Below are 19014 nucleotides of genomic sequence, written 5' to 3'. Positions count from 1 at the left end.
CCTCTGCCTGGGCGCCCGCGGCTGAACAACTTTAAAACGGCTCATCCATCCAACGCCCGGCACCATTTTTCGAAGACTTGAAAAAAATAATAATAATAATAACACACATCCGAGTCTGGGCTGCCGGAGCATCCTCCCGTCCTAAAATGGAGCCCTGATGGCTACTTAGGTCGAGTCTCTAACACACACAGATCTTTACAATAGATGGCTGCTCAGCAGGCGGGGTGACAAGATAATTTCTCCAGACAAGCGCGTCCCGGTACCAGGGCTCATTTTTTCCAGCCGGGCGGCAGAGCCCAGTGTGACCCAGGCCCCAGCGGGGAGACTTTGGAAGCTAGGCTCACACGTGGTAGGCGTCATTTTGCAGCGACTCCGTGCTGTGTGCTGAGGGGACTCTCGTTGGAAACATTTCAGCTTTACTTTATACAGCTGTGTTTTTTTTAAAAACAATGACTTAGGTACCCGAGTCTGTGTTAGGTGCTGTAGGAACAAGTCCCACCCCCAGGCAACCGGGGGCCAGAGCACCGTTTCCGGCACAGAGTAGTGAAACATCGCAAGCTCGTTGGACTCAATGAGATGATTCCGTGCCCGCCTGGCCCCTTTTGGATTCCAGGGTCAACGTTACTTGGGAGAACGGCAGGGTTACAGGGTGATGGGAGGGGAGCATCCGTCCCTCAGTGAGACCGAGCCAGGACTCGGGGCCATCGCGGTAGAGCTCAGACTGGGAGTCAGCAGGTGCTTACATGCTCCTGGGCGAACGTGGGCCTGTGGTTGTTGCCTTCTCGCACGCTGACGTGGACCGTGGCTGTGGACGACAGTGGGGGTTCCCCGCAGTCCCTCGCCCTGATGAGTAGTGTAAACTGGGGAGCGCTCTGTGTGGGGAGGAAAGAGGAAGTCAAGGCCTCCAAATACAGAAAAGGAAAAAGGTTAATAAGGAGATAGTTCCCCATTGTAGCAATTTTAACAGCCAAGTCCGGCCACAGAGGGTTTCCCCTCACGAATATAAATCCTGTGTCCGGGGCTCAGAGATAGAGAACAAACACACTGCATTGTGTTTTGAAACAGGAAGATCCAGCCCACCTCATAATCTAAGCATCCCGAGAGGCGTATTTCTCCACTGTCCCGGTCAATCTCGAAGACGCTCTCGTCCAGTGACGGCGTTTGAGAAACCAGGGAGTAAAGGACCTGAGAATTTGGAGTATTCTCTTGATCCAAATCGACCGTTAACATCTGAAAAATAGGGCCTGGAAAAAATTGTTTCCATCGTGACTCTTGGCCAAAGGTAGCTTGTCAGAGCAGTGGGAAGGCAGGTGCTTCACTAAACGGTCCTGGGGCACTCAGCCGAGTAGCTGAAACGTTTCAGTACACACTGTAGCTATCCCAGGCAGAGCAAGAGGACTAGTTACAAATCCGTCAGGTCATGATTGCAAATGCAGAAGACTTTTTAAGCCCTGGCTGGTTGGCTCAGCGGTAGAGCGTCGGCCTAGCGTGCGGAGGACCCGGGTTCGATTCCCGGCCAGGGCACACAGGAGAAGCGCCCATTTGCTTCTCCACCCCTCCGCCACGCTTTCCTCTCTGTCTCTCTCTTCCCCTCCTGCAGCCAAGGCTCCATTGGAGCAAAGATGGCCCGGGCGCTGGGGATGGCTCTGTGGCCTCTGCCTCAGGCGCTAGAGTGGCTCTGGTCGCAACATGGCGACGCCCAGGATGGGCAGAGCATCGCCCCCTGATGGGCAGAACGTCGCCCCTGGTGGGCGTGCCGGGTGGATCCCGGTCGGGCGCATGCGGGAGTCTGTCTGACTGTCTCTCCCTGTTTCCAGCTTCAGAAAAATGAAAAAAAAAAAGAAGAAGAAGACTTTTAAAGACAGAACTGATGGATAGATTTTTAAATGTGCTCCCCACCCCCCTACCCCCCCCCAAAAAAAACCTGCAGGCGAAAGTGAAAAGGAAGTAGTAAACCAGAAGATCATTTGAAATGCTCAGTGGTAGAGCACTGGCCTGGCATGTGAATGGCCTCAGGGGCGATTCCTGGTCAGGACACACAGGAGAAGCGCCCATCTGCTTCTCCACCCTCCCTGCCCCTTCTCTCTTTCTCTCTCTCTCTCTCTCTCTCTCTCTTTCTCTTCCTCTCCTGCAGCCATGGCTCAATTAAAGCAAGTTGGCCCTGGGCACTGAGGATGGCTCCATGGCCTTCATCTCAGGCACTAAGAAGAGCTTGGTTGCTGAGCAATGGAGCAACGCCCCAGATGAGCAGAACATCGCCCCCTAGTGGGCTTGCAGGGTGGATCCCAGTCAGGATGCATGAGAGAGTCTGTCTCTCTGCCTTCCTTCCTCTCACTGAATTAAAAAAAAAAATGCATATGGCAGACAGGCATTCCTGATATAGGATGAGGAGGTTAAAACCAGGAAGAAAAATGACAAGCACGCTCATGGAAATGGACAGAGAAAGGAACAAGCCAGTGGAAAGAAGAAATAGCCAAGAAGAGAAGCCGGTGAGAACACACAGGCTCGGCCGTCACAGGTGCGCCCTCGGCTCCCAGGACCGCTGCAGGAGCCGCGAGTGGGCACGTAACCTGTGGGCGCTGTTTGAACCAGCAGCTCCCATCTGAACCCCGTCCTGAGTAAGTAACGCTGATTTAGCTGCGATAAATTCATTGGAACGTTTTTCATGAAAACAACAAAAAGTGGCAAGAGAGCATAAATTCCAGCAACAGGAGACTAATTAAATACCTAAAAGCATATGCGTAAAATAAAATATTTCACTCCCGATGTCGTAGGATACTGCTCGATTACTAAGAGAAAAAAATGGCATTTTTCGAAAAAAAAATCAACCCACCAATATACACAAATAAAAAAGCGTGCCCGTATATTTGTAAATAATACACCCACACACACATATGCATTTTTACCATAATGATTTTTAAATGGATGTAGATATATACAAGTAAGCGTTTGAAATGATATCTTATCTCTGTCGAATCTGGATCATCCGGATATGCACGCATAAATACACAGCGTGTGCATGCACCAAAAATGCAAAGAAGCACACAGACGGAAGGTAAAGCGAACAGCAGCGGCCCAGGTCTCTCTCTAACTGGGAGTGCTACAGGCTTACTGTTTCTACCTTCTGTGGCCTGGAATTTTCCCAGTCTTCTAAAGACCGTTTTTTGCAAAAGTAAAGAATGCTTTGTTCTTTAAACAGACGCGCGTTCTAGTGCGCGTGGTTTGGTGTGAGAGACTCCCAGCGCCTGCAGGTCTGACAGGCGAGGCGTCTCACCGTCTTCCAGGTGAGAAGTCCACTGGGACACTCAGGAACTCACCTCCCAGCTCCGCCTTTTCCTCCCCTCCTGGCTGCGGGCTTTATTCTAGATCAGTAGTTACGTACCCGCCCTTCTGCTGGACTCAATCCCACGTCACTGTGTCCCCAACACAGAACGAGGCTGCTGCAGACCTCAAGCGTTTTTGCTCTAACCCAGGGCATGGGCCCTTCGGGACATGGACAGTGTGGGGGGCGGGGGAGCTCCCTGAAGATCCCCTGGAGCAAGTGCCCCACATGACCTCGGGGAGGAGAGGCTTCAGGGAGCCAGACTGGGAGGGGCAGCTGAGGCCCCCCGGGACGCACCTGCCCCGTGGTCCTCTCTCACGCTGACGTTAAATTCCTTCTTGGGGAACTGGGGGGCGTGATCGTTCACATCTCGGATCCTGATGTTGAAGATCAAGGAGTTATCCACGGTCTTTCCCGTCAAGCGATTCACAGCGTCAAAGTACACCTGGGGGGGCAGAGATCTGGGCTCACGCGGCAGAACCGTGGACCTGGTGACGCTGATCGAATAGCCACCAGCGTCGCCGTCTTTGCCTCTGTCTCCTCCACGAGACTGGCAGTTTCCAAAGCCAGGTGCCGCTGACGGCTCGTTCAGCAGGCGGCCCAGGGACCAGGCCCGGTGCTCGACAAACGCTTGTACAATAGATCAGCACATCAGTGCACCAACTCGAGAAAAGACATCACTAGCTGTTACCAGGTTCGACCTCAGTCTCCCCCCCCCCCCCCCCCCCCCCGTGACGAGCCTCGGCGTGCATGGCCTGACTGTCGTCACGTGAAATGAAGACGTTAATGGATATTGCCGGCACGTCCCAGACAGCGGACGCTTAAAAGCTCGGGGTAAAGTGAACGTTTTAAGGTAATGAGCCCGGCTGGCTGCGGACCCGTGGTGGGTTCCGAAACGGTCACCGCTCTTCTGCGAGAGGGTCAGTTCCTCTCGCGCATGCCCGTGACAGGTCTTTTTCCTTCAAAGATCTCAGATCAGTGCTTGAAGCGTCTATCTTGAGTTGCTTAAGAAGCTAAAGAAGAAATGAAAAGCAGGTGAATGAAATGCAAACAGGAAGAAGGAAGTGTTAAAAATAAGGACGCATAGCGATAAAGTTGGAAACAGAGAAACAATGAAGTCGGCGAAGCCCAGGGCGGGTTCATGCGTCCCCCCCTACCCCCTACCCCCACCCCGTTGCCTCTGCCGGCTGAGAACCTGAATCTCCACTTCACAGTAAGTGGACCGTGGTGTGGGGATGACAGCAGCATAAAGAACACCTGGAGACACACTGAGACCCTGTCGTCACCAGGGGAGCAGCTCGTCACTCATCAGTTACTACGCAACCCAAGGGGTCGGGCGGAGCCTCTCCCCGTCAAAGGGTCAACTCACCCATTTTACAAACAATCTGTAGCTCTACCCCCCACCTGCCCCCCGAGAACCCGATACAGGTCCGTGGGAGGCAGGGGTGTAGCCGTTCACACGGGTCGCAGAAATCGTTACAAAGCCAAAGTCCACACTGAAGGAAGATGACGAAATCAACCTCCGTGCCCCAGGCACACTTCCACAGCTCTCCACGGAGTATTAGAATACATCAACCTCCCAGAGCCTGGCACCCAGCTCAGACAAGCCTCACCGAATGCATTACGCCCGCAAGAGCTTTACGGTATTGAATTTTAGGTACCGTGAAAGATGGCGTTGTCTCCCGGTCGACAGGGCGGTGAACGTATATTTTTCCGTTCTCGTGATCTTCTATAGAAAACAAACCGATCTCTGGCTCTCTGTCCACACCGGGTCCATTGATTAAATACGTTAATGGCATGTTATGAGACATGTTATTGAACAGCTGGAAGGAGAAATAAACGAAGGGAGAGAGAGAATGAGCACACACCACTCGGGGTGTCATTTATCAAGGCTGAGATGCAGAGGCATCTGTAAGGAGCCGTGCCCAGCAGTTGTGCGTCGGGCGGTTTATCCTGCAGAAATAAACGGGTGAGCAAAGACACAGGGAAAGGAACAAGTGGACGTCGGAAATGACATCCGTGTGCATCCGTGTGCATCCGTGTGCCCGGGATCCTGCGACAATGCCCGTCACACAGCGCGGGACCCGGGTTTCCACGCACGGCCACAGAAACGGGCGTGACACCCGGTCAGGCTGGGGACGCGGCCAGCGGGACGTGCAAAAGCGTGACCTCGTTCTCCTAACGCAGACTCACGTGCAGAATCTGGGCAGAGGAGTCCAAAAGAACACGGACTGACTTGTTGGTCCTGGTTGTCCGGCCAAGGAAAGACAAGGTCACACAGCTCCTGTTTCGGAGGAGCTCACAGTGAGCCGTCCTCATCCTAAGCTATTTAACCTGGAGGACAGCCCCCTAATGGAGACACTGTCACCCACGAAGAAGTAGCCAGGGTCTCTCAGAGACTAAGGATGTGGTACGTCTGGAATAGGAGCTCCCCGACCCTTGGGAGTTTACACATTTAACCACCAACCCTTGAAAACTTCCTGTAGGTGAGCTATATAGATATAGATAGATAGATAGATAGATAGAGATATAGATAGATAGATAGAGATATATATTATATAAATGTATATCACATACTTCTTGTATATATGACTGGCAAACTGTAGCTCATGAGCCCCATGTGGCTTTTTGGCCCCTTGAGTGTGGCTCTTCCACAAAATACCATGTGCAGGCGCTACCTCGATAAGGAATGTACCTGCCTATATAGTTTAAGTTTAAAAAACTTGGCGCTCAAAAAAAATTTCAATCGTCGTACTGTTGATATTTGGCTCTGTTGACTAGTAAGTTTGCCGACCGCTGACATATACTACTTTATAAACATTGCAAAAATATGAGTTATGCTTAACTCTCTTCTAGGAATCATAGAATGTCAGAGGTCCGGGGGACTTCATCACTCAGGCCGTAACTCAAGGTTGGGAAGGAAGTGGAAATAACGTGGGCCACGTGTAAAGAGCCTGGCGTTCCAACCTCACCCCGTGTCTTCCTTGGTGCCTCAGCCGAACCTCAACCTCAGTGAGGGAGACAGTAGGGGGTGGTGGGGACTGCGGTGTTCTGGCACAACTCGAGCCCCTCTCGGTGGTTGCTGTGTGGGAATGGGGCTCCCCGTGGTCGGATCTTCCGATTCTTAAAAAGCCTCTAGACGTGCCGGACTTTTGAATACAGTCTCCCTTAATTTTTTTTCTAATTTGTTTTGTTTTGGAGGAGTTGTATTTTTCTGAATTGAGAAGCAGGGAGGTAGAGAGACAGACTCCCACAAGTGCCCGACCGGGATCCACCCGGCACGCCCACCAGGGGGCAATGTTCTGCCCATCTGGGGCGTTGCTCTGTTGCAATTGGAGCCATTCTAGTGCCTGGGGCAGAGGCCACAGAGCCATCTTCAGTGCCTGGGCCAACTTTGCTCCAATGGAGCCTTGGCTGCGGGAGGGGGAGAGAGAGACAGAGAGGAAGGAGAGGGGGAGGGGTGGAGAAGCAGATGGGCACTTCTCCTGTGTGCCCTGGCCGGGAATCGAACCCGGGACTCCTGCACGCCAGGCCGACGCTCTACCACTGAGCCAACCGGCCAGGGCCTTTTATCTAATATTTTATTGTGGTAAAAATAGCACAACATAAAATGCACCGTCTCAGTGGTTTTTGGGTGCGCAGTTCTGAGGTGGGAACTACGTTGATATTGTTTGGCCACCATCATGGCATCACCTCCAGTGTCTTCCATCCTGTAAAAGGGAAACTCGTCCCCACTAAACACGCACCCTCCTCAGACACCCTCCCAGCCTCCCTGGCACCCACTGCTCTATTTTCATTTTTTAATTTTAATGTCCCTTGTGCCCCCACCCCACCCCCCAGCTTCTGGTAACCACAATCTCCTTTTTTTGTTGTTGTTTTTAAATAATTTTTTAAATAAAAGAAAAGACTGCGTGGGCCAAATTCATCAGATCCGTCAGCTGGACTCAGCCTGCCTGTTGCCCCGTGTGATCCTGACCGTCTGGGGGGCATTCACGCCGAGGAGCCCGACGCGCGGGCACAGGGGGCACCTGGGGCTCAGCCCACGGTCCCTCCCTGCCCTCCACCCCCGACCTCACTCAGTGCCCGGCCTTCCAGGGCCTCATCCCCCTGCGGGCAGGGAGGCAGGGGCCGTGCTTTCTCAGAGGGGATCCCGGGGGGCCTTTCCCAGAGGAGGAGTTGCGGCCTTACCTGACCGACAAACTTGGGGAAGGGGCCGGGGTCTTCCTCCGCCAATTCCAACGTGCTGAGAATCCACCTTCTCCTGGATCTCCGGAGAGGCCCATGGCTGTCTCCCTGGAAAGGGGATGATGGTGACGGTGACGGTGACGGTGACCGTGATGGTGATGGTGACGGTGACGGTGATGGTGATGGTGATGGTGATGGTGACAGTGATGGTGATGGTGACAGTGATGGTGACGGTGATGGTGATGGTGATGGTGATGGTGACAGTGATGGTGATGGTGACGGTGAGGAGGGCGGTGATGGTGATGGTGATGGTGATGGTGATGGTGACAGTGATGGTGATGGTGACAGTGATGGTGACGGTGAGGAGGGCGGTGATGCCAGCGGCCCCTGGGCTGGGCTGTGGCATGCGTTTTCTTTCTCGGCCTCCCCCCCACGACCTCCCCACACTCAGAAATGAAACGCGCCTGTGCTCTTCACGGCAGGGTCCTTTCTAGACCGCGAGGCGCGTGCCGCCTGACGATCTCTCACGATTCGTGAGATGATGATTTTAGGGGCTGTGGGGACATAGCAGGAAAGGCCACTGCCCGTGACGGGCTCACCCCTGTCCTGTGGTAGACATGCAGGTAGTCGTCAGGGGGATGAGGAAGCCGCTCCCTCCCTCTCTCTCTCTCTCCCTCTCCCTCTCTTTCTCTCTCTCTCTCTCTCTCTCTCTCTCCCTCTCCCTCTCTCTCTCTCTCTCTCTCTGTCTCTAGCTATCTTTCTGACATCATTGATAAGGAATAAGGAAGTCTCCATTCAGTGCGGAGGGGTTTTGAATGCCCTTTTGTGTCCTGCTCTCCCTTGTGACAGGGACACGCAAAGGGAGTGACAGACTCTGACACTGGGGTCAGAGGTTTGTGGGGCAAGGGAACAGAAATAACAACACAGTTGTCTTTGCGTCACCTACAATATATTTTACAGCCACCATCTGCTTATTATTTATATAAGTGAACCGAGTTTATTGCCACATTAATTTTTAATCCAGCCTGACCTAGGCTGGCCCAGCAGACAAAGCACCGACCTGGGACGCTGAGGTCACCAGTGTGAAACCATGGCCTTGCCCGGTCAAATCACATATGGGAATTGATGCTTTCTGTTTCTCCCCCCCGCCCCTCTCTCTCTCTCTCGTCTAAAATGAATAAAGTCTTTGTGTGTGTGTGTGAGACAGAGAGAGGGACAGATAGGGACAGACAGGAAGGCAGAGAGATGAGAAGAAGCATCAATTCTTCATTCCCACACCTCAGTTGCTCATTGATTGCTTTTTTTTTTTTTTTTTGCATTTTTCTGAAGCTGGAAACAGGGAGAGACAGTCAGACAGACTCCCGCATGTGCCCGACCGGGATCCACCTGGCACGCCCACTATGGGGCGATGCTCTGCCCATCCTGGGCGTCGCCATGTTGTGACCAGAGCCACTCTAGCACCTGAGGCAGAGGCCACAGAGCCATCCCCAGCGCCTGGGCCATCTTTGCTCCAATGGAGCCTTGGCTGCGGGAGGGGAAGAGAGAGACAGATAGGAAGGCGCGGCGGAGGGGTGGAGAAGCAAATGGGCACTTCTCCTGTGTGCCCTGGCCAGGAATCGAACCCGAGTCCTCCACACACTAGGCCGACGCTCTACCGCTGAGCCAACCGGCCAGGGCCTGATTGCTTTTTCATATGCCCTTTGACTGTGGGGCTACAGCAGATAGAGTAACCCCTTGTTCAAGGCCAGCAACCTTGAGTCCAAGCTGGTGAGCCTTGCTCAAAGCAGATGAGCCCATGCTCAAGCTGGCGACCTCAGGGTTTCGAATCTGGGTCCTCTACATCCCAGTCTGACGCTCTATCCACTGCACCACCGCCTGGTCAGACTAAAGTGAATGAAGTCTTAAAAAAAAAAAAAAAAAAAAAAAAAAAAAAGAAAGAAAAATGTTTTAGATAAATTTTAATCTAGCCTGACCAGGCGGTGCACAGTGGAGAGATCATCGGACTAGGACGCGGAGGACCAGATTTGAAATCCCGTGGTCGCCAGCTTGAGCGCAGGCTCATTCTGCTCCTCCCATGGTCAGCTGTAACTCTATAGTCTCTGGCTCGAGCAAGGGGTCACTCGCTCTGCTGTAGCCCCCTGGTCAAGGCACATATGAAAAAGCAATCAATGAACAACTAAGGAGCTGCAACGAAGAATTGATGCTTCTCATCTCTCTGCCTTCCTGTCTGTCTGTCCTTATCTGTCCCTCTATCTGTCTCTGTCTCTCTCTCTCTCTGTCACATACAAACACAGGCACAAAAAAATTTTAATCCAGAAAAATGTTTGTTTGTTTTTTTCAAAAAATGACTTAATTAGAAAGTGAGTTGATCCCAAGAACAGGAGGAAGGAGACGGCCTGTGGTGGCCGAGCGTGGGGACGGGCACCTGACCGCGGCCCTGTGTGCCCACGCTCGCCTGCAGGGGAACCTTCAGTCCACTCTGCCTCGACTCCACCAGGAGGGACACGGCGTGGGTGAGCCGCCAGCTGGCCTCTGACGCTCTCGGACAGCTCACAGTCTAATTAGACATCAAAGCGCCACCTGCAGCTCCCTGGCAGCCCCTCAGCTTCCGCAAACCCACGTCTCGTCCCTAATCCGTCTCTGCCAACCGAACAGCGCCAAGGCCCCACTGGAAGCACAAAGCTGCCATCCAGTCTCCCAGGAGAAGTGGAGCCTCACTCAGCGGACACAGACACTGAGTTCCACACCCCACCTTTGTCTCATTGGTAAGATCATCGCTTTCTGGTTGGAAGCTGTGGATGAGGGCGACCTTAAAAAATAAAAATCGATGGCCCTGGCCGGTTGGCTCAGTGGATAGAGCATCAGCCCTACGTGCGGACGTCCTATGTACAATCCCCTGGTCAGGGCACACATAAGCAGTGCCCATCTGAGTCTCTCCCCCTCCCTCTCCCTCTTCTCTCTCTCCCTCCCCTCCTGCAGCCAGTGGCTCGGTTGGTTTGAGCATCAGCCCCCAGGCACTGAGGATAGCTTGGTTGATTCAAGCATCAGCCCTGGATAGAGGGGCTCTTGGGTGGATCCCTGTCGGGGCACACGTAGGGAGGCTGTCTCACTATCTCCCCTCATCTCACTTAAAAATAAATCAATAAAAAATAAACAAAAATGATGTTCATTAGTAAGAAATAAACTTAGCAGAATCAAGTGGAAGTATAAATCATGTAGAATTGGGGTGGGGGGATGGGGAGGGAGAACGTCAACATTTAGTTTGATAAATGTCCCAGGCCATGATGACCACTCCTCTTGTGTAAATACAAGGGAAGTGGCCCGAGGCTGCTGATCTACCGTTACCAGGGTGGGGGCACAGAAAGCCATAAAATCAACAACGTGGCGGGGGGGGAGGTCACACCGTCTGAGAAAGACGGGGGCAAACACATTTCTACGTGCCCGTGGGAGACAGCACCCCAGGACAGGTGCTGCTGGACGCAGGTGGGCTTTTAGCTGTTTCTTTCTTTGACTTTTTCCCCCCAAATTTTTGGACTTGACCTTACAATAACCACCGAGGTCACTAGATTATTAGACCAAAAGCGGGAACTGTTCGAAACGAGACAACAGGCCCACGCCCTGGCGGTCGCCAGAGTGAGGCTTGACTTCCTGCCCTGTGGTCCTCCCCCAGGAGGGGACACTTGAACCGATCCACCTGGCATGACCTGGTCAGCACCAGCGAGGTCAGGTGCCTGGCAGACCCCCGCCCACCGCCTGGAGAGAAAGGCGGCTGGACCGGTAAACTTCGCCGGTGTGACCTCCCCGTTCCGCCGCCCCCCATCACGTCACGGTCTCTCCTTCTGCAGAGCTCCTCGGAGCTCCCATCTGTGACTCTGTGACGGGGGAGGCTGCCCGATCCTCGCTCCGTAAAGCCAGCGGAACCTTTACAGTGGGCCCCTTGGAGTGTGGTTCTCGAACACCTGACACAGCCGAGGTTCTCCCAGTCTCAGGTCAAGTGTGAACAGGAGAATCGTCGGGGCAACTCGCCCGCGTGTTGATATACATCGGAATAACGGGGTGCGCGCTGTATAAGCCCCTTCTGAACTGAGTCCCCTCAGCCTGGTCCGCTGCTCCCCCAAACAGAGGGTGGCCTGGGCCCCTCCCTCTCTGTGAATCCTGGCGCCCCACTGCCCACAGCAGGCAGGGGCTCTGCCGCCTCCCCCCGTCTCAGCCGGGTCATACCCATCCTTGTCCCTGTCCCAGCGGGTAGATAGATGACAGGTGCCCAGTGGGGGGTCCCAGCCCCCCACCCACGCTCACCTGCAGCAGCAGCAGCAGCAGGAAGAGGAGGAGCAGCAAGGAGGTGGGGACCCTGGAGCTCATCGTGTCAGCTGGCGATGCCTGAGACACCCCGAGCTCCCAGCCGGCAGTGGTGACAGGTTCTCCCGGGCTGTGGTCTCACCCGTAGATAAGGCAACGACCCTCCCAGCAGGGCCTTCTCCCCCGTCTGCAGTCACTTTGTCCCAGACACTCTCAGCCCTCCCTGGCTGGCCCTGGGTGTATCAGGGTGGGGCCGGCCGAACCCTAAGCTTTACCCTCTAATCAAGCAGTGGAGTTCCTAGGAAGGGAGTGGAGGGCGGTGCTGCTGCCGCAGACACACACAGCTCTCATGCTCGCTGGCAGATGCCAGGGAGCCTGACCCGGGGGTGAGGGCACCGCCCGCGGAGGAGCTGAAGCCAGCCCGTCTGGGGAGTGGGGCTTCTCTGTCTGTGGGTGTTCAGTGTTCAAGTCAAAGGTCCCACGACTGACCTCCTGCTGTAGCAGGATGTTGTAAGGACTATTTCCTATGACCCCTCGCCTTTGTAACGAAAGAACTGGAAAAGAACTCCAAGGAAGAATAATTTTATTAAGGATAAAGAGAAGGAGGGGCCTGACCAGGCGGTGGCGCAGTGGATAGAGCGTCGGACTGGGATGCGGAAGTACCCAGGTTCGAGACTCCGAGGTCGCGCGCGGGCTCATCTGGCTTGAGCAAAGAGCTCGCCAGCTTGGACCCAAGGTCGCTGGCTCCAGCAAGGGGTTACTCGGTCTGCTGAAGGCCCACGGTCAAGGCACATGTGAGAAAGCAATCAATGAACAACTAAGAAGTCGCAACGCGCAACGAGAAACTGATGATTGATGCTTCTCATCTCTCTCTGTTCCTGTCTGTCTGTCCCTGTCTATCTCTGCCTCTGTAAAAAAAAAAAAAAAAAAAAAAAAAGAGAAGGAGGGAAGGGAAGGGAAGGGAAGGGAAGGGAAGGGAAGGGAAGGGAAGGGAAAGGAGGAAGGAAGGAGAATTACCTCTTTCTTTCTAAAGCACTAACCATCTTCACACCGACCCCGTCTCAGGGCTCTGGGGTTTCCAGATGTTTTTTCTACCGACATCTCCTTTAAGCTGAGATGAATCTGCCTTTCAGATTTGTGGATTAAAGAAGGAGGAAGGAGACACGAGAAAGAGCCTCCCTGGGGGAGGGTCTCTGTACCAACCGGGGGTCTTGCACCTTGCATTAGAATTCTGGGGAAAAGGGGAGAAGTTGGGAATTCTACTCAGCCAGTACTGAAGATTGCAACAATCAAGTTTAAAGTGAAATCTGACCCATTAACCCTGATTACCTCAGCATATCACCGTGTTATCACACAGCCTTGTTTAAAACTGTAAACCGCTCTTTACTAGGCGAAAGAGGAAGTAGACTTGCTCGCTGCACATCCTTAGCTCTGGGAGATGCTCCAAACGCTGTCGTGGGGATAGTTCATTACCTAAGTCCAAATGAACAGCTTACGATTAAAAAGAGTAAACGATGCGATTGTAAAGTCTACAAATATTGCCTGTGTGTAAAGAGAAACAGTCATCACTAGTGGATTTACAACTTTGTGCTTATTTTTAAAGTGGATATCTTTATTCTGTGGTACTCTATCAGAAACCTTAAGCTAGAATCCTTGATCTATCTGTGTGTGTGTGTGTGTGTGTGTGTGTGTGTGTGTGTCCTGACCAAGGATTGAACCTACAACAACCTCAGCATGTCAGGATGACGCTCTAACCCAGTGGTCCCCAACCTTTTTTGGACCACGGACCGGTTTAATGTCAGAAAATATTTTCACGGACCGGCCTTTAGGGTGGGACGAATAAATGTATCACGTGACCGAGACAAGCATCAAGAATGAGTCTTTTTATTTTATTTTATTTTGTATTTTTCTGAAGCTGGAAACGGGGAGAGACAGTCAGACAGACTCCCGCATGCGCCCGACCGGGATCCACCCGACATGCTCACCAGGGGGTGATTGATGCTCTGCCCCTCCGGGGCGTCGCTCTGTTGCGACCAGAGCCACTCTAGCGCCTGGAGCAGAGGCCAAGGAGCCATAGCCAGTGCCCGGGCCATCTTTGCTTCAATGGAGCCTTGGCTGTGGGAGGGGAAGAGAGAGACAGAGAGGAAGGAGAGGGGGAGGGGTGGAGAAGCAGATGGGCGCTTCTCCTGTGTGCCCTGGCCGGGAATCGAACCTGGGACTCCTGCATGCCAGGCCGATGCTCTACCACTGAGCCAACAGGCCAGGGCAAGAATGAGTCTTAGACGGATGTAACAGAGGGAATCTGGTCATTTTTTAAAAATAAAACATTGTTCAGACTTAAATATAAATAAAATGGAAATAATGTAAGTTATTTATTCTTTCTCTGTGGACCAGTACCGGTCCGCGGCCTGGGGATTGAGGACCACTGCTCTAACCCACTGAGCTAACCTGGCCAGAACCACTGGTTTAGAATTTATCGATCCAGAAAGCTAAGCCGTGTTGAATGTCCAGAGGTCGGGAACGCTAGGGAAGGGCTCCACCGCTCACATTTGCTGTCAGTGGGAAGAAATTGGTCTGTTAACAACCGAATTTTCAACATCCTCAAACGTTTAAAAATAACCAAGCAAGAAGCTCGTTTCCCAAAAGGCAACCCTTTCTCCGTTAGGCTGTGACTCCCTCCCGCTGGTGACTCTGGGCGTCACCTGCCTGGTGTCCCAGGCGAGACGGACCTCGAGGAGGTCCAGCTTCCTGTTCTGTTCACGGTACCCACAATTCCAACCAGGAAAAGAGCAGCGGGTTCCCGTCCTTAGAGGTGCAGGAATGCATGACGGCCACAAGGTGGCAGCTCCCAGCTCCGTGTAAACTGATCAATGAAAAAAAAAATACAGAGGATTGCTTGTGAGATCAAAGCAACTGAGTGATGAAAAGGGGGGTCTGAGCTGCAATTCATTATCTAGACGCAACGCTGTCACCTTGGGTGTTGAGGGGTTCCCAGGCGACTGCAAGTTCTCGGTATTTTTTTTTTGTATTTTTTTTTTTCTGAAGCTGGAAACGGGGAGAGACAGTCAGACAGACTCTCGCATGCGCCCGACCGGGATCTACCCGGCACGCCCACCAGGGGCGACGCTCTGCCCACCAGGGGGCGATGCTCTGCCCCTCCGGGGCGTCGCTCTGCCGCGACCAGAGCCACTCTAGTGCCTGGGGCAGAGGCCAAGGAGCCATCCCCAGCGCCCGGGCCATCCTTGCTCCAATGGAGCCTTGGCTGCGGGAGGGGAAGAGAGAAACAGAAAGGAAGGAGAGGGAGAGGGGTGGAGAAGCAAATGGGCGCTTCCCCTATGTGCCCTGGCCGGGAATCGAACCCGGGTCCTCCGCACGCCAGGCCGACGCTCTACCGCTGAGCCAACCGGCCAGGGCCTCGGTATTTTTTTTTATAATGGGCATAAGGGCTGGTCTCACACTCTGTGCCTGGGAAGGATGGTATCTCCCTTCCACTTCGGGGATATCGGTGGATTGGGTTTTCCCAGAGACTGGAAGGGGGAGGAGCATCAAGAGAGTCCCTGGTAGTAACCAGGGCTCCTGCAAGACTGAGCACCTGGCCGGGTCCGGATCTCATCTGCTCCGACGACGCCCTGGCCAACCAGGCCCGTGTCCAGCTGAGGAGGCGTCCAGGGCAGACAGCAGGGTTTCGAGCAGGACAACAGAAGTGTCCAGCGTCCTCCACTCGGGCGGGGTAAGGAGACACCACTTCTCACATCTCAAGGAAGCGTCAAAGAAGAAAACCGGGGAGGTGGGGGGGTGGCACCCTCCTCCCGCCCTGAGAGGGGGCGGGATGCGGCCACCTGCAAAGGTGGAGGGCAGAGCACGTGCCTGGTGGGACGTCCAGCGTTGGGACACCTGGAGGCCGGCTTACCCGGGCAAGCCCAACCGCAGTGAGAACCCGGCAGAGTAGCCTGTTAGAGAGGAGCGCGGGTGCGGGGAGTGGGGAAGTTCTTTATTTCTTTTCTTTGTCCCGGCCCTGGAGGAAGCAGAGCAGGGCAGAGCAGAGGGAGGACTGGAGGTGCCCCCGTGGCGAAGACCAGCCACGCCTCCCCCCTGTCCCAGTGGAGAGGACAGCAGAGGGCTGGCCGAGCCCTCACACCCTGACCCGGAGGATGGTCGGTCCTGGGAAAGGCACGGAGTCTCTACATAAACCAGGATGGACATCGGTTGTTTAAACTGGGCTGGCTTCACCAAGGCCTGGGGGTCGCCTCCGATGGGGCCATGCGGTGGAGGGAGCTTGGTGGGCAGCACAGAACAGGGAAATCAAAGGGTCCGTGGCCAGACCTCCCCAGGGGTCGAGACCTCTGCGTGTAGGTCGATTCGAGATATATTTTCCAAAGGATTCTGAGGTCAAGGTCCCATTGCTTCATGGTCACAAGAAAAGTCTAATTTCTCAGGATAACCTCGAGTAAAAGCCAAGAAACAAACAGAGCGGAAGAAGCCCAGGGAAGGGTCGGCTCCAGCCATGGGGCCGTGGCTCCCAGGGAGAGAGAGGACAGACCCGGCAGGAGAACCGCGTCTCAAAAGCGAAGCAAGCCCAGGCCCTGTCCCTCTGCCATCTGAGTCGATCTCCAGGAAGGAAAAATGCAGAGTCTCCAAGATCGGGGTGGACCCGCTTTATTGTCTACAAAACGAAGCCTGCGTACGAGAAGGCCTCGCGCGGCGAGTCACACACGTGCCGAATGTCACACACGTGCCGGGCTTTTCTGAAGGAGTCCCTGCGTATGTCTGTGAATAAATAACAGATACCGCTCTGCTGTTAACCTGGAAACATGGAGCCACCAGCAGCTTGACGCGTGTGTGTAACTGATGGAGGGAGCAGAAAGGAAAGCAGAAACAGGCGATATTTACATCGCGGAAGACAGAAATTCTTACCTCTTTTTAGAAACTGACCCGACAGGCCTGAGAGCCGGGAAAGACCACCCCCTGTTATCTGTGAGCTGTCCTAAGACCCCCGCCTGTTGTCTTGGGCCACTGCTCTCGTACCAGCCACGTTACTTTGCAAATCTTCAGCCGGTTTCATCGGTCGGGTTTTGAGAAACAGCCTAAACCTAGACAACTGTAGATAATACTGGTATATTTTTTGTGGTTCATTGTACATTTTTTTTTTTTTTTTTTTTGCATTTTTCTGAAGCTAGAAACAGGGAGAGACAGTCAGACAGACTCCCGCATGCGCCTGACCGGGATCCATCCGGCATGCCCACCAGGGGGCGACGCTCTGCCCACCAGGGGGCGATGCTCTGCCCATCCTGGGCGTCGCCATGTTGCGACCAGAGCCACTCTAGTGCCTGGGGCAGAGGCCACAGAGCCATCCCCAGGGCCCGGGCCATCTTTGCTCCAATGGAGCCTCGGCTGCGGGAGGGGAAGAGAGAGACAGAGAAGAAGGCGCGGCGGAGGGGTGGAGAAGCAAATGGGCGCTTCTCCTATGTGCCCTGGCCGGGAATCGAACCCGGGTCCTCCGCACGCTAGGCCGACGCTCTACCGCTGAGCCAACCGGCCAGGGCTCATTGTACATTTTTAAAAAAATTTTTCCCCACTAACTGATTCTAAGTCCGAAGTCATTCTTTTTACACACAACACTTTTGGGGGTTCCTTCCTCCCTCCCTCCCTCCCTCCCTCCCTTTCTTCCTTCCTTTCTTTCTTTCTTTCTTTCTTTCTTTCTCTTTGGGTTGTTTGAAACTACTTGTACGTAAACAGCTCCCCAGAAACAAGAGGCACTTCTTAAAAACACAGTGACTTCCGTCGCTACATTGGCAAGGAACTCAGCGGCTCAGACTCGAGCTGGGTGAGCCCATGACTCAGCACTCCGGCGCTGCCCCCGTGAGAACAGCGGGGTTTTTATCTGCGGCGCTGAGTGCGCTCAGATGTGTTGGATATGCGTCTCAGAAACTATAAAACCAAAACTGTGCTTATGTTCACTAACGGACCTGTAACATCCGTTAGGAGCTCCGAACCCATCCCAAGAACACCAGTTAAAATAAACCACCCACCGGAGGCCAAAAGTAAGCCAGCAAAATCACCTCTTCAGGCCCTTTAATAAGTGTCCTGCCCTGTGATGTCACGACTGTTCCCCAAATGAAGCGACCGCCTTCGATTCAAAGAGCAAGAGATGGCCCTGGCCGGTTGGCTCAGTGGTAGAGTATCGGCCTGGCGTGTAGAAGTCCCGGGTTCGATTCCCGGCCAGGGCACACAGGAGAAGCTCCCATCTGCTTCTCCACCCCTCCACCCCTCCTTCCTCTCTGTCTCTCTCTTCCCCTCCCGCAGCCAAGGCTCCATTAGAGCAAAGATGGCCCGGGCGCTGGGGATGGCTTCTTGGCCTCTGCCCCAGGCGCTAGAGTGGCTCTGGTCGCGGCAGAGCGACGCCCCGGAGGGGCAGAGCATCGCCCCCTGGTGGGCAGAGCGTCGCCCCCTGGTGGGCGTGCCGGGTAGATCCCGGTCGGGCGCATGCGGGAGTCTGTCTGACTGTCTCTCCCCGTTTCTAGCTTCAGAAAAATAAAAAATAAATAAAAAAAAGCAAGGGACAAAAGTAACATCGGAGGCAGTCCCTCTAAATCTCTGAAGTGTGACCGTCTTCACACGCGAGGCCAGCCAACTAAACCCTGCCGGCCTCACCCCGCCAGGTCCCCGGGAGCACCCACACAGGCGGACACATCAGCGGGCAGGCAGCAACGGAGCGGAGCGTCAACCCTCCCGTGTAAATATCAGGAGAACACGTGGGTCTCTGATGGGCTTACTGAGCACTGTTGGCCCTGAAACTCCGGGAGAGCCGTGGAGAAACCTGGCAGGGAAGGACCCGCAGAGGGCCGCTGGCGTTTATAAAGGGCTGACCCGCCTGCACTCACAGGGAGCGGGGTGGCCCGGGCACGGGGGTTCCACTCAGGAAGCAGAGAGAGAAGAGTCAGAGCAGGTCTGTGGGCTCTCACAACACAGTCCATACACTGAGAACAACAGGGCGCTAGACGGGGGATGGGGAAGTAACGCCTACAGACGTCCAGCTCTGATTGTTCACAAAGGCGAGAGTCCTCAGGGTACCAGCACGGGTGCTCCCTGGGGACAGGGCAGGAGGTGAAGATGTGAGAGGACCTGGAGGTATCTGCAAGTCAAGTCGGGGAAGAAAAAGACGACCGTAAAAAATGTTACATGTGGCCCTGGCCGGTTGGCTCAGTGGT

General features: G+C 54.1%; 1 protein-coding gene across 2 annotated transcripts in view; it reads right to left on the bottom strand.

The window, feature by feature from the left end:
* CDH26 (cadherin 26) overlaps window positions 1-12124 on the bottom strand; it is a 32062-nt gene extending 19938 nt beyond the window's left edge. Inside the window, exons 1-6 of one of the 2 annotated variants that reach the window (XM_066237092.1) lie at window positions 11807-12124; window positions 7511-7615; window positions 4984-5145; window positions 3620-3767; window positions 1081-1244; window positions 744-872 (exon numbers count right to left, since the gene is read on the bottom strand). In XM_066237092.1, the coding sequence (XP_066093189.1) occupies window positions 744-872; window positions 1081-1244; window positions 3620-3767; window positions 4984-5145; window positions 7511-7615; window positions 11807-11869 (771 nt within the window). In that variant the 5' untranslated portion in view covers window positions 11870-12124. The remainder of the gene's footprint in view (window positions 1-743; window positions 873-1080; window positions 1245-3619; window positions 3768-4983; window positions 5146-7510; window positions 7616-11806) is intronic. The other variant, XM_066237093.1, reaches the window with a different exon arrangement.
* Window positions 12125-19014: the final 6890 nt, after the last annotated feature.

Source organism: Saccopteryx bilineata, chromosome 6 (genome assembly GCF_036850765.1).
Source record: "Saccopteryx bilineata isolate mSacBil1 chromosome 6, mSacBil1_pri_phased_curated, whole genome shotgun sequence".
In the NCBI taxonomy this organism is placed as follows: Eukaryota; Metazoa; Chordata; class Mammalia; order Chiroptera; family Emballonuridae; genus Saccopteryx; species Saccopteryx bilineata.
This window is presented reverse-complemented; position numbering and strand designations above follow the sequence as displayed.